Here is a 22,792-nt window from a genome sequence, read left to right as displayed (position 1 = left end):
GTCCATTAATGGGCTTTTTTCATTGTGGCATTTATGGAGACGGTGTAAATGTATTTTATTTGATTTGGAGGCTATTTGAGTGCATTTCTCTTATCGGCCAAATAGAGTGCATGTGGTTGCTGAAAATGCTGAAAAGGTTACATTATTAGTACAAGAACACTATTATTATTACTCATGCTTTGAGTTGAGGATTTGAACAAACCCACAACTGAAAGTATTAGATTTTGGCTTGTAGCTCGCCCAGCACAGTTTGTTTTCTATGTGTTTTGTCATTGTTATCATTATCATTATGAACAGACATTCATAAGCTTAAAACATTATTGACAAAAGTCATCAATCTTTATCAAACTTTGTTTCCATGAACAATAGGATTATATACCATATTATCATGATGAAAAATCTATAGTGAAAGGTTTCTTGTAATTCTAATCCCCTCTTTTCATCCTCTTCCTTACACAGGAAGTTGAATGATAAGTGTAGATTATCTGCTTTGTTCTGCTGATTTTATACTTTTGCCTTTTAATGGGCAAACAAGGAGAGATATTTCACTGATTGTATGAACCCTGCTGGGATTATATCCTTTATTGTTTCATTTACTTTCCCAGCGATCCAAGGAAGCAGTTGAGGAGAAAAAAGCTACAAAATGTTAAGAATGTCTTTCATATTATTAAACCGCAAAGACTACAAAACCTCAGGCCGGCGAAAGGAAGTCTCTTTGCAGGCCTGTTGTTTTGTTGTTCTGGCTGCAGTCCAAAAATGAAAGAATTACCTGCGTAGTTATAACAGGTTTTATTTAGATGTTCAATTGTACGTTATGCACACATCTTATGTTACAGCTATGAAAGGTTCTGGTGGGGGTTTTTTTTATGACACATAATTCTCGGTCATGAAAACCTGGAAACATTAGCAAATTATAAAACTGTGATCTCCAAGACTGGAAAAGCCATCAAAATGAATAAAATCTTGAACAATCAGGAACTTTGTAATTGTCAGAATGTTTATTGATTCCTCATGAGTATTGATTATCAGTGTTGAATATGTTTTGTATTCCTTGTAGGAAGAGTATAGATCAGAGGGCATTGCTTGGCATAATATTGATTACATCGATAACACTGGCTGCATTAACCTCATCAGCAAGAAGCCCACAGCACTGCTCCACCTACTGGATGAGGAATGCAAGTACGTCTGCCTTTTTCACTGTACACATAAATAGTGGAATAAGAGTATGGATCCAAACTGATACAAGTACGGTATCATTTACCGAGTAAGGTTCCCTCTCCTTGAAATAGCTGGAAACCTGAATCTCCACATCAGTGTTTTTCATAGCTTAAATCTCTATTGTCTCATTCTTCCTCTTCCTGTGGCTGTGTTGCTTTTCTGCTGAAGTTTTGGCAGCAGCTCTCATTCTTCTCAAGGCCAGAGGAACAGCACAGGTTTATACTGTCTCCAGAAACTTAGTCATGCTCCCTAGATGACCACTTTCCCTCTCTGGTTCTCAACCAAGCGGCCGGGGCCCATTAGGGGACCTCAGCAAACTTCCAAGGGAGGTTTATTATTAGTAGTAAATTAAAATAATTTAATATGAATATTGTGTTGGATAGCAGAGTACTTTAGAGATGCAACAGCAATGGCAGATTAGCATGTAATTGATTTAAAATAGTAATTTTCAAACAAATAATAATAAAATAAATTGAATATTTTTTTAAATAAAAATGAAATTAAATATTTTGCACCATTAAAACTAAAAACTTAACTGAAAACTAGGAAGAAAGAAAGAAAGAAAGAAAGAAAGAAAGAGAAATAGAAAAAGAAAAGAAAAAGTAGCGGAAGTGAAATCCTGAGCATCACTTGCACTAAAATACAGTATGTATTGTATGATGGCCCTTCTGATGCACTCTCTTCCTCTTGTATTGCAGCTTTCCACAGGCCACCAATCAGACCCTCCTGGACAAGTTCAAGCGGCAGCATGAGGGAAACCGCTATATTGAGTTTCCTGCAGTCATGGAGTCAGCCTTCATCATTAAACACTACGCAGGGAAAGTCAAATATGGAGTTAAGGTCAGTGCTTTATGCAGCTACAAACAGGCCTCTTTGGGTTTTATGATTTATATATCATAATTACAAAAACAGTATCTGACCTGTAGGTCAGATATGTCATAAAATTAACTAAACCATAAACAAGCACAAGCAATGTGTGGAAAAACTTTTTTTTTTGTAACAGATTTGATACAGATTGATGAGATTTGACAGTTTAGTTTGTTGGTCCGCTGGGTTGGATTTCTTTCTTACTACAAGCAAACCGCTTCAGAGTTTGTTTTCAATCAGACCGAAACCACCTGGTTAAAGTGATCTTGGACTGATTTTTCTGGTGTGGATCAGAGCATGACTGCCATGTTCCTATATGACTCAACAAACCAAGGGAGAAAATGCGCGAGTTTCTGAAATAAATGCTCCAAACAAGCCAGGTGTGAAAACACCCCAAGTACGAATACTGGGACCAACAAAGATGTTGAACCAGCAATATATCCTACTTGACAAAATCCCAGTCACCAATGCAGTCATCATTCTAGTACTGGTCGTACATAGTTGATTGTTCTTTGCATTGTGACCTCTACAACCACTCAATGTAAAGAGGGTGGTATGTCTTTGTCACATGACTGTATATTTATAGTATATAATAAGTAACTCTCAGTTTGTCGCTCATGGCACCATAAACACGACAGTAATGAGTAACTGTGTGAAGTCCCAGCATCCCATGCTGGTCGACTGTCCCTCTAGGCTGTTTATGTTAACAAATCAAGGTCGGCAATCTGTACCTTTAATAGTGCATTGAAAGATCAGGAACCTCACACTTATTTTTGATAAAGCCTTTTTTTATTAAGTCTTTTTATTAAGCATAAAGAATTGCTTGGGTTTTTCAATCATGACCAAAGACTTTCCTAAAATGCATATCAAACATTCTGACTTAAAAGACAGCTTTGGCTTCTGCATTGGCTTTTGCCCAAGATGTCCCTGAAGTCATAACATACAATTTGAAGCACCAATCATAAAAGACAGAAACAAATCACACGGTGTACACCTGGCAGAGTTTGACAGTCATGAGTAGCTGATCCTCTTATTTACAATATAAAGTCTCTGTTCATGTGTTACATAATGGAGCTCTGCAGGCCTCACTTTCTCTCTTCACTGATGTTTCATTGGCTTCATTGAGTAGATGAGCCTGTATTGTTGGCTGATAGAGTTGTACATAATAACAGTGCAGTTAACTGACTGTCTGTATGACCTGCTGTCCCAGGACTTCAGAGAGAAGAACACGGACCACATGCGGCCAGACATCGTCGCGCTCCTCAAGAGCAGTAAAAATGCCTTCATCTGTGGTCTGATCGGTATTGACCCAGTGGCCACCTTCCGCTGGGCTGTACTCAGGGCCTATTTCAGAGCCACGGTAGCCTTCAGGGATGCTGGGAAGAGACATGTGGAGAAACGCAGCGGTGAGTCAAATGAAATGGCTACCTGCACTATTTTTTATCACATGCTTGCAGTTTGTGCTACAGATTCTTTAGACAGTACATGTCGCACTGTACCAATGCGGTTGGATATAAGAATGGCTACAAAGTTCAAAACATTCTTCTTGAACTTGAAAATATTCCAATATCTTATTGTGCAAATCCAAGACCTCTCTTGGACCAATAAATGATACAATTGGCTAAGATACCATTTTTGGAGTTCTGCTGTGTGTCTGATTATAAATCATACAGATTGATCTTGATCAATGTATCTCTAACCATCAAACTACTTAGGTTAATGGATTTTATTATAAATTATATATTGCATTAAATACCTGAAGCTGCAACTGATCGAAGTAAGCTTTTAGCTTTGCATTAGTTAGTTGATGGTTAGTATTGTATGCAAAAGAATTAGCTTACTAAGCTAACAATTGTTACATCAAATCATCCCTTCATAGAATATCATGCTATCAAAAGTTTGGAGTCAGTAAGATTTTTTAAATGTTTGTGAAAGGAGTCATTTATTTTCACCAAGGCTGCATTTATTTGATGATAAAAAATAATAATATTAATATTAAAATACAGAAAAACAGTAATGTTGTAAAATATTATATATTATTACAATTGAAACTGTCTGTATTTTAAAATGTCATTCTGTAATGGCAAAGCTGAATTTTCAGCAGCCATTAATCAAAAACATTTCTTTTGATGAACAGAAAGTAGAAAGCATAATAAATGTCTTTATTGTCACTTTTGACCAATTTATTGAGCCATTGCTGAAGAGAGAGTCAAAAAAATCTTACACTTATTTTAGGCATCACAACAGAATATTTATTTATTTAGGTGATCTGCAACAACTGGTCTTTTTGATTAGGCATTACAAACAAGTCAATGAGAGTTTGGATTTTGGCATATCAGGATTTTGTCGTATCTAACGTTGTCGTTCATTTTCAGGGGGTTTGTATCTTTTGCCACATCTAGCTGCGTAACAGTCTTTGACGTAGTGTAAAAAAATGATCAAGTATTATATATATGAAAATATTAGGGCTATTTTGTGTGTATGTTGGCTGGTTAACCATGCCATGTTAGCCCTGCTCCTCTTGCTTGATGTCTGTTGCCCTACTCTCCAGCTTTTCAGTATCTATAGGCCTTTCTTCCATTACAACAGTTTGAATATTAGCAGTTTATCTTAATGCTTTGATACCTCACACAGCAATCTAGTTTGTTTCAGCAATCTAGTTTGAACCGTAAGTGCTGCCCACTGCCTCATGGGTTGCATTTCACTGTGGCCCAAATCTGATTTTTAAGTGTGAACACCAAAATTCATATTCAATCTATGTCATGTGTACCAGACTGTATGCTGATAGTCAACATTTAGCTTCGCGTAGACAAGCACATCTTTTTTCTCCCTATTTAATCTGTCTTTTCTCTTTCTTCTCTCTTTCTTGTTTGTGTTTTTTTTTTGGGGGGGCTTCCTAAGGGCATGATGCTGCTGCTCCAGTTGTGAAAAGTGTGGATAGCTTTAGTTTTCTGCATCACCCTGTACATCAGAGAAGCTTAGAGATCCTGCAGAGGTGCAAAGAGGAGAAATACAGTAAGGCTGCATTTCCTTCATCTCGTCTCCTCACTCCATGCACCCCGGGCCAAGACATGAGGACCCCGTTCAATTTTGCTGCTACGGCTATATAAATGCATACCTCTGCAGATACACATATGTAACAGAATCATTGATTTGATTCAGAGCTGAAACTGGCAAGACTTGCCCTCATGTCTCTGCCCATCCGTCTTGCACCTGTCTTGCTTTCCTGCATGATGTTAGTTTGGGCACCTGTCTTTCACTAACAGCCCTCTCTATGGGTTCAGTCCAGCATGCATGCTTCTCGGGCAGCCCACCACTGTCCCCTCACTGGAGCCCCTGTTCTGAGCACTCGCGCCCCAGCACCGCTCCAGCTCAGAGTACGCACTCGTTTCTCTTGCCCTCTGAGGACAGCGGGCTCACAATAGGTCTGCTTGATGGAGGTAGCTCAGATTATAGTCTATACACACAAAAACATGAAGAAAAAAAAATGGTTTAGAAACATTCCTTCATAATTCATTTGTTGTAGTTAGGGCTGGGTGATATAATTGAAAACAATGTAATGTATCTATATTTTATATCTCAAAATAGTGATATAATATATATATCTCAAAATGAGTAATTGACATGCAGCATGATTATAGACCCCTGTATAAGTGCAGATGTATATTTTATGTGCTGATCACTATTTCACTTTTACATTTTCCACCTTTTTCATTTTAAATAGTCCTGCTAATTGACAGATGAATTTTTGAAAAAATGATACATTTTCTGTTTAGCCAATTAATAAGGTAATAAAAGCTGCTTGCCAAATGCCATTTAAAATGGTTATAGATGGAGTTAAGCATGTGACCCACAGAACATTTCAACTTTCCAAAAGTGTTTTAGGACTATGGCTTAAAATAAACAACAATGTAGCTAAAAATAGTCAGCATGTATTCTTCAACCTTTTTCATTAAATGAACATAAGGAAGATATTTAATGAGATTTTAATGATGTTTAATATTATTATTATTACTACAATATATACCGTATATACCATATACATTGTACTAGACCGTGATGAATCAGCTGACAAATCTGTAATTTCGGACCTGTTCGTGGAAATGAGAAGTTTGAAAGAATTGGTTTGTAGAAAATCAATTTTTACGAACATGGTTTGGTTGTGGGGAAAAAATAAATAAAAATAAAATAAAAATCCACCCAAAAATGAAAATTGATTATTTACTCACCCTCAGGCCATCTATGATGTAAATGAGTTTGTTCCTTCATCTGAACAGATTTGGAGAAATTTAGCATTACATCACTTGCTCGCAAACGAATCATTTGCAGTGAATGGGTGCCGTCAGAATGAGAGTCCAACAGCTGATAAAAACATCATAATAATTCACACGATTCTAGGCCATCACAAGTCTATAATCCATAAACTGTTCCAATGAAGAAACAAACTCATGTATATCTTGGATTTCCTGATGGTGAAGATTTTCATTATTGGGTGAGAAAGGAAAACTTGAAATTGCATCATATGACCCCTTTAAGGAAACTTGACTTTAAAAAAAAACACCATGATGGTGCTTATTTAATCACCAACAAGTATATTGCACATGTATGGTATCATTTAAATATATCACCCAGCATTAGTTGTGGTACAATGAGAGTCTCCAGGGGTTTTTGTTTGTGGATGTATGAACCCAGACACTGTGTGTGTGTCATACTTAACTGATTCACATAAGCATGTTTCAAGTAATTCACCTCTAATGGAATGGTTTCATTTCATCAACAGCAGTGAATTAATCAACGTCACATCATATTATTCTCATGAGAACCATTACACAGACCTACCATTACACAATCCATAACCTCTCACTCATTTTCCATATTACCCCATGTGTGTCGGAGCAGTCTGGTTGTACAGGTTTTGTGCTCCGTTTCAGGTGTGAACAGGAGGAATCCTCGCACTCCACTATCTGATCTGCAGGGAAGCAACGCACTTAATCAACGGTAAGAGCACCTCACATATGACCACCATCCTGTCCTGTATCCCTCATAGATACAGATGCCCCTAAAATGTTTGACATTTAAATATACAGAATATCATTGAAAATAAATGTAGCAGTTATGAAGGGGTTTTAGGGCGTCTGCAAAAAAATCTGTGGTGTTAGAGTGGATTTTTTTTGTTTTTATTCTATTGACAGTAGTTTTTAACAGACAGGATCAAAGAATGCATTTGCATACAATTTTGTGACAAATAGTTTGAATTTATGTGTTTCTACAAATAAATTGAAACAAATTAATTTAAAATTGTTTCTTTTCAGGTTTATATATCTAAAAGTACTCTAAAAGTGGGTAGAAAACAACATGTCTTTATTATATCACACTTGATACTTTTTCACACAGTATAAATAGGTCTGAATATATGAACAGTATATAGATGCCTTTGTATTAAAAGGAAGGAGCTCTTTCACATCTTCATGATCTTCATATTGAGCTTTGTCTTTGAAAACCCCTTCATAAGATAGTTGTGATATGATATATCTTGCAAATTTTACAGTACAGTATTATATCTGCCATAATAATAATTCCAGTGGAGGTGTGTATGACATATCTCATTCCACTAGTGCTCTGATGATATAGCACTATGATAACATTGTGCTAGCGCTCTGATTATATTTTCCCGGAGAACCTGAGTATCATTTGTTTATACCGTCAGTAGCCGAGTTTCTAAAATCCCCTCTAGTTTCCTGACACTTGTTTTTTTTTCGGAGTGGGAAATGAAGCGTATACGACGGGCCCCTGGTCAGTACTCACACGGCTTGTTAAGTTGTCTGTGTGGGTGTAGAATTAGAGCAGTTGCTCCACAGATAACCAGAGGACGACCCACGGCTTTCCCGGCTTCATGCTTTGTTAATGACTGCACGGCACTGAGATTAGTCCTGATATCCACAACAAGTGGCAAGAGCCGAGCTCACAACAGCTCTTTTGTTGCACTGTAAAGTCCCCCTAATCTGTTTTGCAACCCCACACACTTTTTGGGTTACTAAGTGACCATTAAACACCAGGAAACAGCAGCTGCTTCCTGTGTGATGTAAGAGTGGAGTTATTTGCTCATTTGGAGGACAGGCCCTAGGCTGATGAGTAAATGCTCTCCACAGTCCAAAACCACATGCTCCAGTGACCTCCTGTACACAGAATATCACCATAAAATTTCTGCCCTTTTTTTTTTTTTAATGTTTGGTTAATTTGACAGATTTTTCCCAATGAGTTTTATACATAAAAAATAAATTGTGGTTTAGTCAAAAAATTAACTACTGAAGATTCCAGTCTTATTGGTGTCCTAGAAAAGGCTGTTTTAATCTAAATAAGGGTAGTCTCCCCTGCAAGGTTTTGGGAATGACATCCGCATATTTATGCTGGATTCACTCTCGAAAAAGCAGGGATTTACACAGTGATAGCCATAGAAATGAATGGGAGAAAAAATATATGTGAGAGCACCCTCTGTGATTTAATTTTGGAACCGGTCCTGGCCAAACTTCCACAGACAGCATGCGTTCTGAGCGAGATCTAGTTCACAGACCAAAAGCGTGTGTAAACTTTATTGAGATTGGGACATATCAACCAGTAATTTCGTTTCCAGTAACCGACGGTTGAAAGTTCAGGAATGAATGGTATGCGATTTATGACAGAATATAGTCCCACAACTGATTGTTTATTTTTTCTTCACGTGTCTCGACTTTGGTAACAAAGATTCAAAACGGAACAGATTTCAAGTGACACGAGAAAAAGACATGGAAAACTTCAGTGAACTTTAGAAAAGCAGTCAGAAAAGCACATTTCTGGTTAAAAATGAAAGGCTGACACTTAAAACGGGAAGCATCGCCATTCAAATCAGCAGTCAAAGCTAGTCCACAGTTAAGTAAACATTGGCAACCTCTTTAAGTTGACTGTGCTGTATTTCAGCAAGGCTGGCGCAAAATGCGGCACCATTCTTGTAGAGTACAGTAAACGATCTTTTGTTACAATGAATGCTATCAATTCTTGTCATTCAAGACCAGAAAAATCCCTACAGAATTAGTTGAACTGTTATGTATCATTTATCAGGAATCCCACTGATATTTGTATTTTTTATTTTTTTTTTTACAAAACTTCTACTTCATCTACCATGTTTATCGTGTTTGTTCTCTTCATAACACATGAGTGAAATGCATGCAAAATAATCTAACAAAACACAGCGCAAAGCCTCAAGGATCATTAAGGGCCATTATGATTAATGAATTTCTGATAGCCTATTTGTGTATGTGTTTTGTGGCTTCCACCATTAGGTGATGCACTTGAACAAGTCAAGAGCATGTAACAGTAACTTCCCTTATGAAAATTAATCATGGTTTTATTATAGTAAAAGTGTGGTAACCATGTTTTTTTTTTTTTTGGCATATTGATTTCCATTGTATAACCACAGTTTTACTACAAATACTGGTTAAACTATGGTTAGTGTAGCAAAACCATATAGTTAATTTGTGGTTACCATGGTTTATAGTAACCAAGGTTTTTTTTTAGTTGGAGATGTGAGTTGTGTGTTTAATATTTATGTTTTTGCTGTCCCTTTCAGAGAGGGATGGAATGGGCGTGCTGGGAGACGAAACCGTCTGTCCTCCGCTGGATCCTTCAATGAAGAGGACGGCATCTTCGTCAACTCCACCAGCAGTAAACTCCTGGAGCGAGCCCATGGCATCCTTATGTGAGATTCTGCCTCTCTGTGCTACACAGCTCTACTTGTATTGTCATTAAATTCAACATGCTACTGGAATAGCATAACCACTATTATTTATGCTTTTTTTTCAGGAGAAATAAAAACTATAAAATGAAGCCCAGTCTTCCTAAGGTGCGAATCCCATAACATACTTTTTTTTTTTTTATCAATTTCTTTTTTAAAATGATAGTTCACACAATGACAAGTCTGTTATGATCTACTCATCATCATGTTGTCAAAACACTGGTGTTTTTGTGTTTTTTTTTTGGTTTGGTTCTTGTGAAACACATACAGAGATATTTAGCAAAGTGTCAACAAGTTTATGGTGTTGTGTTGAGTGTCCAAAAGTGCTAATGAGATCTGATAACTAATGCAGAAGGCAAGTTATTTAGTTTTCCTTCACTCAGAGCTATCATATGGCTTCAGAATACTTGGAATAATGTATATCAGTTACTTTTGTCCTTTTATTGTCTGTTTTTACAGACATTTATGTGACATTTTTTAGGATACGTTGAGATATTTTTATAGCTGTGATTGCCATATACAGAATTGACTTCTCTTTTTGTGTTCCATGGAAGTTCATGTGGTTTTATAATGACTTGAGGTTCTGTAAATGCTGATAGAACTCAGATTTTTGGGCAAACTATCCCTTTAACTGGTCTCTGTAAGCTTGTGACTGACTGACTGACTGTGTGTCTGTTTCTGCAGCACTTGCTGGATGTAAAGTCTCTGAAGTACCTGAGTAACCTGACGTTACAAGACCGCATAACAAAGTCCCTGCTGCACCTGCACAAGAAAAAGAAACCCCCAAGTATCAGTGCCCAGTTTCAGGTCAGATCTCACTCTCTTTCACTCTTTCTTTCTTAAGAGTATTCTGAATCATGTCTATGTTGTGTAAGTGTGGTGTAATTTCCACCGTGTACAGCTCTGTTTTATAAGCTCTAGTAAAAGCCCAAATTAATGACATCATGTCTGTGTTTGATACAATAACACTTTTATTTTCTCTGTCGTTCCCAAACTCCTTTGTTTTGGCTTTACTAAAAAAACAACTGCTGGTTAAAGTTCATGTATTTGTCATATGGCTGTTTTTATCTGGACAGGATGTCCTTACCTACTCATGAGCATTACAGCATGAGCATTACAGTCTATTGAATTAGCTGATCCTCTGCATATTACTGTGCGTTACTGTTATCAGCTCTGTTGTGGGTTTTACATTTATGGTTACTTGTGGTCCTGTGGACTTCAAAATTAAATGCAATTAAATTTAATTGAAATTGAAATCTGTTTTAAAAATTCCTGTGAGACATAAAAGTGCATGTAGTTTTGCAGTAAAAATGCAGCATTGTATGACATTTCACTCTGCTGGCTAAGAATTACATTTCCCTCTAGTGTCTCAGATTGAGACGGAGAGCTGTAAACATTCACCCGCTCTGCAGTTCTGGGGCGTCTGGCAGCAGGCCTGCACAAATGTGTGGATGACCTCACTTCCCACATCCTGTTCTGTGTGGCTCTCACTTTAGGAAGGGAGAGTGAATTCCTGACCACCAAAATAGCCGCTTTCCCTCTGTATAGAGAGATGCAGACATGGAAATACACACAACAAAGGCTTTTCAAAGATCTTGAACATTAGCATATCAGATGCTATATGTAAATTTTTTGCCTACTTTGGAATGGTATATCTGTCATATTACGCTATGATATTTAAAATATTGGAAATTATATGTAAAATTTCTAGAATAGACATTATTGTCTTAATTTAGAATATATATTTTTATTTCTTTTAAATATGAATTGTTTTTTGGAGTGAAATGTTCTTGACGGGTTTTGTGAGATTCACTTAGACGGTCAAGAAACGAGAAAATGATGAGACTAAAGGAGACGGGGATGAGATAGCGAAATGTTGCGAGCCAAATTTGAACTTGTGCTCTCTTCATGAGCACTATAGCTCAATGTGTTATTCAGCCAGTTAAAGTAATGCAGACAACATACAGCTTGTGTCTACCATCTTGCTTAATTTATTTGTGGTATTTTACTTCATTTAAGACCTCTCTCAACAAACTGATGGAGACGCTTGGTCAGTCGGAGCCGTACTTTGTGAAGTGCATACGATCAAATGCAGAGAAGGTGTGTGAGTCCATGTGAATGTTTCATATTTATTTCACTCATACTGTACAGTATGTCGTTTATAGATTATAGACCTTTCTATGTTTATTTTTTGACATAAATCCCTGCTGCTTTTCAGCTTCCTCTGCGTTTTAATGATGCCCTGGTGCTGAGACAGCTTCGCTACACAGGCATGCTGGAAACCGTGCGTATCCGACAATCTGGCTACAGTATCAAGTACACTTTTCAGGTGAGACTAATGCACGTGTGGCAGTAAGTGGTCAGGTGCTTAGAAAATTACCAATAATAAGAGAAATCCTATAGTCGACTACGCCACCCGGAATACACCAGGACATAACAGCCCTAAACAAAGGGACACAGGTTCGTTGCCAAAGGCAGGGTGAGCATAATAATAATAGGTATAAACAAAAGTCACTCAGCACACGACAGACAGGAGGATAACCCAACTGCTAGCACTCATTCAAAGCGCCACATGTCACAAAGGGGCGGTGGTATCAAGGATCATGCATCCCAAGCAACCAAACACTTCCCCCTTTTATATGCACAACAGGCACTAATTGGCTAATGAAACTTACCCAACTGACCAATCACGATAAAGTACAAACCGTGATAGGTTCACCTGTTTGGGTAACGCCAGCCAATCATACTGGGTCTATAGCTCACTCTGCTACACACGCATATAGTATAGTTTTTTTTTTAAGCTTTCAAAGAAGTCCCTTATGCTTAATTAAGAATACAGTAAAAGCAGTACTATTATTAAAAACTGTTTTCTATTTGAATATTAAATTAAATGTGTGTGAAGGTGTCACGTAATCCTTCAGAAATCATTCTAATATGCTGATTTGGTGCTCAAGAAACATTTATTATTATTATCAGTGTTGTAAATAGTTTTTGTGGAAACAGCGATTCATTTTTTGTCTTTACTGCCTCTTTTGATAAATTTTATGCATCCTTTATCAATAAAATTATTAATTTCTTAAAAAAATAAATCAATAAAATAAAATAATAAAAGATCTTACTGACCCCAAAATTTTAAATGATAGTGTACATGGGTCGGTGCAATTTCTGATTCTATCCTCATCTTCCAAAGCTGAAGTCAGTGTTTCCAGTTATTCACTTCCTTTCCTGGGTGTGGCTGTCTGAGGATGGTTCTGTTGTTTTGGACACTTTTTTTATGAATTCAGCCCAGACAAATAGCATCATGTAGATGATACAAATAGATTTGTTTACACACTGTGAATCCCTAATAAGTGACAAATAGTCAGCTCTCTTGTCAATAATTAATAGTGTTTCCTAAGGCAAGCCTTATTATTACTGTTGCTTATATTGGGAACCATGTAAAATGGCCTTTATAATGAATGTGCAAATTTTGAACACAGAAAAAGTTACATAGTGCTGCTTTAAGATATGAATTTTCTGTAATACTGCCTCAAATTATCATAGAGACTTGGGATTGGCTCTTTTGACACAGGCCAGTAAGCCAACACCTATCATTACAGAGATAGCAAACATTAGCAATGTGCTAACAACCACTCAGAACACTCTAGCACTCTGACTTACTTTTTATTAAGCTCTCCATCATGTCAATGAGTGTTCATGTGTCTTTTTATGAAACTTAAGTGTTTTCGCCCCCAGTAATTCCTGTAAGATATGAAGCTGGTGTAGTTAGCTGACTTCACAGAGGCTCTCTACAGTCTGCAATAAAAGTGGCCAGGAATAATTGCATACACAACGGCATCTGCCTCCCAGACTGTCCACCCCTAGTGGGCTGCATTGACGGAGACTTCAATAAGGCATACCTTCACAGCATACCTGATGTTAGTGTTCTGAAATCTGCCCAATTTTAAGGCCTCAATGAGAAATGTCACTTCCTGGACACTTCAGAAAGTGAATGACTTTTGTGTGTGTGTGCAATCGAGAAAAAAGATTCACTATGGTGGTGTGGTATAAAGTCTCTGTGTTATCTCCAGGATTTTGTTCGACACTTCCATGTACTGTTACCAGAGGGTACCAACCAGGCCAGCCAGGAAGCTATCAGACGGTACCTGCACCAGGTGGCTCTCACTCCTGAAGGGTTCCAAATGGGCCATACCATGGTATGATCAACCCTCAGCCTCTGCCAGTGATAGGACTTAATTAAATTCCTAGCGTATAACTTTTTCTGATGCCTTTGGGATGACACATACTGTCCATTCATGGTTAGCTTTTTTGGAAATGTACAGTGTTGCATGCATGTGACATGTCTCTTTGTCCGTGCGTGTGTATGGCAGGTGTTCCTCCGTGAAGCAGAGCGTCAGCGGCTGCAAGACCTGCTCCATCAGGAGGTGCTGCGCAGAATCATTAATCTTCAGAGACGTTTCAGAGCTCTTCTAGAGAGAAGGAACTTCCTCAGAATGAGACAGTCTGCTTGCCAAATACAGGTACCTCTGAAATTTCTGTTTAGTTTCAGTGAAAATATTTAATCAAATTGTTCTGTTTTAAACATCTGTGCTTTTTATTGATTTTATTTAATGTTTAAAAAAATCATTATCCAGTATCCATGTTGAATGACTGAAAACCCAAGTTCATTGGGCAGAAGGTGTGGGAACCCTGTCTTTGGTATTTGAGTTACAATTTTGACATGTAAACAGTGGAAGTACTTACAGAAATAAAGGATTTAGTATTAAATAATTTTAAAATGAATTATTTGTTCCGTCAAACACTCAAACAATGTGGATAGACTGATTGCAGTTATGTATTGTAAGTCTATGACTTGATCCTTTTTTAAATATTATAAAGATTTATATTTACATCTTGGCATTACCTAATGTTTTGATGCAAGTAATAATTTTAGTAAGATTACTATTTAGTATTTTGTAATAATTGTCTAATAAGGTTGTTTTGTACATGTGAAAAGTATATTCCTGTCTTTAAAAGCTATTCTAAAACATATGTTTTTACACCAAATAGTTTGGAGTAAATCTTTTATTGAATCCCCACTGTGTTGTGTTGTCTCATGTAGAACTGGTGGAGGAGGTGTCAGTCTTTACAGAGGGACAGCAGGCTTGAGTATGTCCAGCAGGGGGCAGCGGTTTGTATCCAGTCGGCCTGGAGAGGCTTTAAAGATAGGCATAGACTCTTGCTGTGGAGGGAGGCAGCCGTGGTGATCCAGAGAAATTGGAGGCTGTATTGGCGGGGGCGGGCGGCCCGCCGGATCCAGACTGCATGGAGAAGACACAGGGCCAGAGAGCTCTATCTCCGGCAGCGGGATATCACCATCCGCCTGCAAGCAGCGGGTAGAGGCTATTTGGCGAGGCAGAGGTATGATGCAATCCTTTTTAAAGAGGGTTGCTCTGTTCAAATAAATGGCCTAATAACACAGGCAGAACTCTATTATGGTCTGGGTTACACCAATCAACAGTCTTATCCTTTTTATACAGACTTCTTAGTGGAGGTCTGCCAAGCACAAATCTGGTTGGTTTAACACTGGAATTGCATAAGAACTCAAAGTTAAGAGAATTGTTTGAGAAAGTTAGGAATTGTTTCAAAGTGTTAGGTTGTTTGCTAATTAAAAGGTTGTTTACTAACCTTTCTTGTTGTTTTATTGGTACTTTATTTTTATTGGCTACATCATCGCAAAATGTAAACAATATTATCGTTCAGTGATATATTAAAAGTTGGATATACTGTATAGTACATTTATTGCCATGCATACAGTACACTCACATAAAACAACATATACTATATAGTATATCAAATCTCGACTATGTGATAGTTTGTCATTGCAACAATGTAAACTATATTATTGCACAGCTCTTTATATAAAGTTGGAAATAGAGTACATCCAACTTTACCCGCATATATACAGTATACTCACCCAATGTGATATATATACTACTGTATATAGTCAATCTCAAATGCTAGATTTGCTTATATATTCACAAAATGTAATCATCCCATCTCTAATCAGTGAAATATGACTATAAGGCATGAAGATACTAAGCTATTCATTACACCAAATACACAAAATAATGTTATTTTTAGCAGCATCATATGACCCCTTTAACATCATGATTTTCTGTAAAGCTGCTTAGAAGCAATGTGAATTTTGAGAAGCACTATACAAATAAATTTGACTTATTTTTTTTAACCGTGTATCCTGTCTTCCTACTAAGAGGTGGTCTTTTACTGAAATTAACATTTTTTTTATTGGGTTCATCTCAAAATTTTCAGATTTAGAGAGAGACTTAAACAGAGATTAAAAACCACTCAGCTGCCAAATGGAAAGACCAGTCTGTTACCGGAAGAGGACAAGCTGAGAGGCATGGGTTTGGATCAAAGCATATGGGAAGACTCCTGTGAGGTGCAGGACAGGAGCAGACAGACCCTCATCGGTGCAGTAGAGGCACCTGGAGAAGATGTTTCAGAAGAGATGGAGCCAGAGATGACAGAGGGTACGGCAACAGTACAACCGACACCTGAAGTGTCAATCCGTGAAAGACCGCAGACTCTAGAGGATCCCAACCAGAGGACCCGGGCCAAAAGAGAGAGCCGGCGGATGCGAGAGTTGGAGCAGGCCAAATTCAGCTTGGAGCTTCTTAAGGTGCGCTCCAATGGAGGTGTGTCTCCTTCAGAAGAAAGGCGCTGGTCAATGGAGCTGGTCAGTGAGATCGCTCACACTCCTCATGGTTCTCCAGACAGCCAGAGCTCCAAAGGCAGCTTTGAGCTACTCAATATAGACGACTATTTCAAAGACAAGGCACCCTGTGCCGAACCAGAGGACCTTGGTTCTCCTTCTGTACCTGACAAGCACGATGTGTTCTCCAACATTCCCGAGTCCACTTTGCCCTCTGACACTCCAGCACCCGATATATTGTCAAAACCAGCTGGCCAACCTGAACCTCCCAAAATGCAGAACTCGCTCCCAACTTTCTACTCCCCTCCATCAGAAAGCAGCTTTCTAATTTTGAAGTCTACCATGAATTCTGCCACCCCGTGCCCTGATGGCCCCAGCAAACCTATGAAAGACAAGAAGGAGCCCACTCGGAGACCTATGGTCGTAGTTATTAGTATGCAGAAGGAGAGCCTTTTAAATGAAGCAGATGTGAAGCCTCTGGAGGTCAAAGACAGTTCCGCCCAGACCAGCGAGCCGCCAAGCCCAGCACAGCCTAGCAGCAAAAGCCTTTATGTTCTGGAAAAGCTAGAGAAGATTAATGAGGTAAAGGAAGAGCGTCAGAAACATCAGCAGCAGCAAAATGAAAAAGAGATGATGGAGCAGATCCGTCAGCAGAAGCACATCCTGAAAGAACAACGTGAGATTTTCTCCCAACATGAGAGGGAGGTGTTTGAGAAGCAGAGGGTTGAAGCTCTGCAAAGGATCGAGCAGAGTAGACAAGAAGGTTCAGGAGGAAAGCCAGATAGATTCTTCACAAACAGAAACCCTGCTCCCATAGCTCAGCCAGAGCCTGACCTCAGCTTCCAGCCATTGGTCCCGGAAAAGGAAGCTGCTCCTTCCATTTTCAGAGACAAACCAAAAGACAGTCGCAATGTAGCAGAAGGGTGGGCACCAAAGTTGACCCTGGAATCCAGAGGGGATGAAGCCAGACGGAGAATAACTACGAAACCGTCCACTCAGAATGTCAACATGAGCATGTCCGAGAGGCCTGGAAACATGTTCTTTTCTCCGAAGGCCAAGGTTTCAAAGTAAGTGATGAACTTGACCTCAGGGTGCCAGGTTACTGAATAGTTCATCCCAAAATGAAAATTATCATGATTTCAAACTCACCGTCCAAACCTGTATGATTTTCTTTCTTCTGCTGAACACACAAATTACATGTCCAATTTGTCCTTTACTATGGATATTTGGGGCTTTCAGGCTTCAAAAATAAAAAAGTCCATATGACTTTGCCACTATTATCCAAGTCTTCTAAAGTCAGACATTAGCTTTGTGTGGGGAACAGACAAATTTAAGCTGTCGTTAACATTAAACCTAGCATGAAACTTCCTAAGACACCATCTTTAAATTAGCTTAAAAGTAAGCTTAATCGCATTAAATTCTGGTCTATTCTGCACACAATGCTAAAGAAAGGATTTCAAATGGGTTTAGATCGCCATGAAGGTGAGTAAATAATGGCAGCGTTTTAATTTTTTAGTAAATTAAACCTTGAACTTCTTGAATTTGTTTTAGGTTGGAGAAGGACTTAGCCAATCAAGGGAAGACCCCTGGAGTCCAGAATGAAGTGAGCCTGTTCGGTTACAAATCCACTAAGAGTGAGGTGAGAGATGTAGCATTTGACACTTTAGGTCATGACAGATTTAAATAGCTTTTCACAAACCTCAAGCTTTTTTTTTCCCTCATTATTGAATTCATTTGTGTTTGAACTCTTTATGCCTCATGAGGCCTTGGTGGGGTCATCTGACCTTGACGTACAGGGGAGCATCCTCATTTGTTTTATCATTTGGTTGATTAGGTTGGCCGACCGGGTCATAAAAAAGCTCGAATGGCACGGACACGTTCAGACTTCCTGACTCGCGGTTCAAACGCCATGGGAGAGGGGGAGTCAGAGGATGAGGAGTATGATGAGACCCCTCTGTCTCCTGGCACACCCCTCCCCAAGCAGGACTCAGAGGAGAGCGCACTAGAGGCTTGTCACAGTGACTCCGAAATGGTAATTTAACGGTCTGTGCTAGAGCAAGTAGGCCCAGCAGCAAGATCTCTCTCTATAGCTAACTCCTCCAGAAGAAGCTGATAGATCGCCTTACTGACCACCTGAAACGCTTCTACACTCCCTATCCAGTTGAATGACATAGTCTTCAACCACAGATGCTGAAACACCTTTTGAAAACTATTCTCATCTGTGATGGCAGGTGTTTTCTGCATCCACATAGAAATACTGTACAAATCAAATATACAATGCAAAGAATCATTTGCATTTTTAATTAGGGCTGTCATTAGATTGAAAAAAAATACTGATTCATCTTTTCCTTTTTTAATTTTCCTCAATACATACATACAGTAGTTTACTTCACTATATACTGTAAATGGGGGCATTCCATAGACTTCTATTGTTTTTACAGCTAGATATAAATATAATAACCTAACCTAACCAACACCCTACATGAAATTTAACCTACATGACCTAGTGTTCTTGGACGTTATGCTGACACCTATTGGTGTGGATGTACTGTAACATCACACAAAACTATGTTACTGTACATTATATTATATATTTATATATTATATATTTGTCAAAAGCACTGTTCATTTTGCATTAGTCATTAAAACCTTTTTTTTTACAGTTGTTTATTGATAGAATTTTAATTAATCTTATGAGGTTTCATGTTAACTTTGACAGCCCTGATTTTAGTCCATTTTCAACCAACACCAAAATATAGTAGATAAAATTCTTTGTCACACTTGAGCCAGAACTTCTATTTTCTTCAATACATTGGTTCATCTACCAGCCACACAGATATGGATGGCTTCCATCAGAAGTTTACTTTTCTTTCCTGATGTTAAAGGCATCTTGCATAAAGTTTAACCCACGGCACTCTTCACAATCTGACCATGCTGCTTGTCTAGACATAACAACTATGATAGTTATAAGTTGCTCCTTCCTGAACAGCCAAGACCTTCAACTGTGAAATTCTACTTTCTACACTGCCACCTTGGATAAAGAGTGCTGCATGCTTTAACATCTAGCTCTGTCTTCTCTTCTGCAACTATTCACCAAGGCTAAAGCCATGGAACTGCCATGGCGAACATTCTTCATTTCTTATTCTGTAGCTCTCTTTTCAATAATCACTCTTTCCAGTCTTGTTGGTTAACAATACAGTAGAATCCAGTCATTATTTGGGTCATTGTATGAAACTGGTGCCTCTTTTTTTATATCAAAGTGGTAATTTGATTAATGCATTTTAATATATGCATAAGTTGGGTTATATCCGACAAGTAAAAACTTTAACAGTTCTTCAGTTTACTTAGCTGTTATTGATTTGTGCTCATTATTTGATTTAGATCATTATAAGATTTAATGCTGATATTTCTGCATTTACCCACAGTATAAAATAAATTATTAAATTGTTTAAATAAAGGATACTTATATTATGGTAACAGGGTTGACACATAAACTGGGGATTAGATGCCAGGACTTTTAAATGAACTATTTTCAAATAAAATTCGAATACAAAATAACACAAGTAGTTACTGTATTAATTATTATTAAAATTATGCAAAAGGTACCCATTTTGTAGAATGACCCATCTAGCTTTGGTTAAATACTGTTATTCTTTTTTGTTTGTTTGTTTTTAAGAGTTAAGAGGTGTCATTTTTGTCCTAGTCATATGCTATCATTAAAGTGCACTTTCATTGTGGTGCCACTGGTTAGTTTTAGTGCATTAGTGTTGTAGAAGACATTGATTTAACCACTTAGTGCTTTCAGACTATGTTAAGGAGCAACACATGAAGAGTTCAGATGCAAAAGCCTCTATTAGTACGTCTGACGTTTTTCTTTAAAATGAGCATTTCTTCAGTACTTCTGAATGGGTTGAGGCTGGGATGTAAAGCATTTGAAGTGAAAGTACTTGATGAACATATACGATGTGTGGAGAGCATTCACTCAGTACCGTTATCTCATTTTTGACCAAGATGGCTTTTAGAGGCTTTTGCATTGGAACTCTTCACATGTTCTTACTCTTTGTGCCTGTTGTAAATGTTTTAAACTGACACTACCTACCTGAAAATAGTGACCAACGTGAAAGGAAAAGGCAAAGTGTCCATTTAATGGCTTATATTGAGCTATAGAAAGTTTTGACAGACAAAGCATGCCGATTACCGTCAGTCAGAGACCTTTGCTCTTACCTACTATATGTAATGATCTCTTTCAGACGGTCACAGCCAATGAAGAGCGGAAGAACATGTATAAAGCCATGTCATCTGGAGAGCTGGGCAAAAGTGATGCGAGGAAGAACTCTCATGGAGATGGAAGGTGCTTGTTTTTTCACGAACAGTTAGTTGTGAATTAGTTTTGAACAGTTATCTGAAATTCAAGATTAAAATATTTTCATTTGATTTTCATTTTAATTTTCATTTAATCATTCTCATATTGTTCCAAAACATATTGCTTCCTCCACCCCTCCCCATGAAACAGATATTACAGAATGTTTGGGGCAAAGCACCCTAGAATTAGTAGGCTCATCACTGCTGGTTTTTCACACATTACAATTGAATGTAACAGCCAATGATCACCATAAATTTCCTGCATTTTCTTGTATAGAAAAGAGCAGAATTAACATTTTGATATCTCCTTTTGTGTTCCTCTGGAATACATGAGGGTGAGTAGATACTGACATAAATTTCCATTTAAAGGTTTAAGATCTGCTGAAAGATAAAAAAAAAAAAAAAAAAAAAAAGAAGAGGCTGAAACATGAAGTAAATGAAATAAAATTAAGTATTTGGATAATCTATTTCATTAAACTATTGCTGTCCTTGTCAACGTGTATTGTCGGTAGGGTTCGTGGTAAAATGCGGTTTTGGGGAAAGGCAAGGCATGCAGAGAAGAAAACCTCGCGAAAGCGGCTGCTGTGTGGCAGTGATACTTTGGAAGGAGACTATGCTGAAACAGCACTTCTAATGGAAGAGGGTGAGTCGTCAGAAAAACGGCTTCATTAAAATGTTTCAAGTATATTGAGTTTTGAAGAACTCTTTTGGTCATGAAAGCACTGCCATTCTGTTTATTCAGGGGTAGAGCGCCTGTCCCCACCTCGAAGCCCAGACCTAACATTACAGAGGGAGTTTAAAGAGAATAAAGACCCGTCCCCTAAAGTGAAGCGCAGACGAAGTGTGAAGATCAGCAGTGTGGCTCTAGAGCCCGTCCAGTGGCAGAACGATGCCCTGCAGATACTCACATGTGCTAATGACTACAGGAGCATGAATGACTTCCTCATGAAGAAGGTGATGACTGTTTTCTACTTGAATTTGCATTTACTTATTGATGAGAAGTTGTCCTCATAACCTTGTTTTAATCTCACAGATTACTGATTTAGACACAGAAGATGGTAAGAAAGACACAATGGTGGATGTTGTCTTCAAAAAGGCCCTAAAGGAGTTCCGCTTGAATATCTTCAACTCATACTCAACAGCTTTAGCTGTAAGTACCTTAATAAAGCATTTGTTTTACTGTTATCACCCCAAAATTATTCATATTGCATTGATTGAAAACATATGACATTTGGTTATTTTATCTTTGCAAAAGCAAGTGAGTGTGAATGTCCCTTAAGAGATGTGATGTATTGCTTGCTGTCACATTGTGCCTGGTTAGGACATTATGTCAGAAACAGATATATTGTTTTTGCTCTGTGTGCAGATGGACGATGGGAAGAGCATTCGTTACAAGGATCTCTATGCCCTCTTTGAACAAATCCTGGAGAAAAATATGCGTCAGGAGCAGAGGGACTGGAGCGAGTCACCGGTGAAAGTTTGGGTCAACACCTTCAAAGTCTTCCTGGATGAGTTCATGACAGAGCACAAACCTCAGGACAGCAGTATGAGCAGGGTACAGTGTTAACACAGTCAATGGCACTCTTCATGAACAAGATATACAAAATAGGGCTTGCAGAAAATAACAGGATGGAACAGGATGGCGGATAAATTTTGGGACATGGGTCTGAAATAAAAATTAGATTAATGTAATATTTAAATAAAATTTATAAAAATGAATTAGAAAATATTTTTTAAAAGAATATGCCAAGTAAGACATAATAGTTCTCTTCTCTCTCTAAAGAGAATGAGATTTGCGGTTTTATGGCTATATTAAAAAAAAAGTAAAAAAAAAAAAAAAAAACTTTTTAAAAGATTTTAAG

General features: G+C 38.0%; 1 protein-coding gene across 3 annotated transcripts in view; it reads left to right on the top strand.

Annotated features, from left to right (window-relative positions):
- Positions 1-22,792, top strand: part of myo9aa (myosin IXAa) — a 95,764-nt gene that overhangs the window by 61,250 nt on the left and 11,722 nt on the right. For 2 of the 3 annotated variants that reach the window (XM_016550804.1, XM_016550803.1), the window contains exons 11-32: positions 1,058-1,179; positions 1,917-2,058; positions 3,296-3,491; positions 4,987-5,100; positions 5,370-5,525; positions 7,017-7,083; positions 9,689-9,817; positions 9,922-9,961; positions 10,538-10,660; positions 11,873-11,953; positions 12,072-12,182; positions 13,924-14,049; positions 14,224-14,373; positions 14,955-15,253; positions 16,166-17,635; positions 18,120-18,207; positions 18,403-18,600; positions 20,819-20,919; positions 21,443-21,573; positions 21,673-21,884; positions 21,964-22,080; positions 22,297-22,485. In XM_016550804.1, coding sequence (XP_016406290.1) covers positions 1,058-1,179; positions 1,917-2,058; positions 3,296-3,491; positions 4,987-5,100; positions 5,370-5,525; positions 7,017-7,083; positions 9,689-9,817; positions 9,922-9,961; positions 10,538-10,660; positions 11,873-11,953; positions 12,072-12,182; positions 13,924-14,049; positions 14,224-14,373; positions 14,955-15,253; positions 16,166-17,635; positions 18,120-18,207; positions 18,403-18,600; positions 20,819-20,919; positions 21,443-21,573; positions 21,673-21,884; positions 21,964-22,080; positions 22,297-22,485 — 4,362 coding nt within the window. The remainder of the gene's footprint in view (positions 1-1,057; positions 1,180-1,916; positions 2,059-3,295; positions 3,492-4,986; positions 5,101-5,369; positions 5,526-7,016; positions 7,084-9,688; positions 9,818-9,921; positions 9,962-10,537; positions 10,661-11,872; positions 11,954-12,071; positions 12,183-13,923; positions 14,050-14,223; positions 14,374-14,954; positions 15,254-16,165; positions 17,636-18,119; positions 18,208-18,402; positions 18,601-20,818; positions 20,920-21,442; positions 21,574-21,672; positions 21,885-21,963; positions 22,081-22,296; positions 22,486-22,792) is intronic. The other variant, XM_016550805.1, reaches the window with a different exon arrangement.

The sequence above is a fragment of the Sinocyclocheilus rhinocerous genome, unplaced genomic scaffold (genome assembly GCF_001515625.1).
Source record: "Sinocyclocheilus rhinocerous isolate Xijiao unplaced genomic scaffold, SAMN03320098_v1.1 scaffold1396, whole genome shotgun sequence".
Taxonomy (NCBI): domain Eukaryota; kingdom Metazoa; phylum Chordata; class Actinopteri; order Cypriniformes; family Cyprinidae; genus Sinocyclocheilus; species Sinocyclocheilus rhinocerous.
The sequence above is the reverse complement of the archived record's forward strand: the minus strand, read 5'-3'. Positions and strand labels throughout refer to the sequence as shown.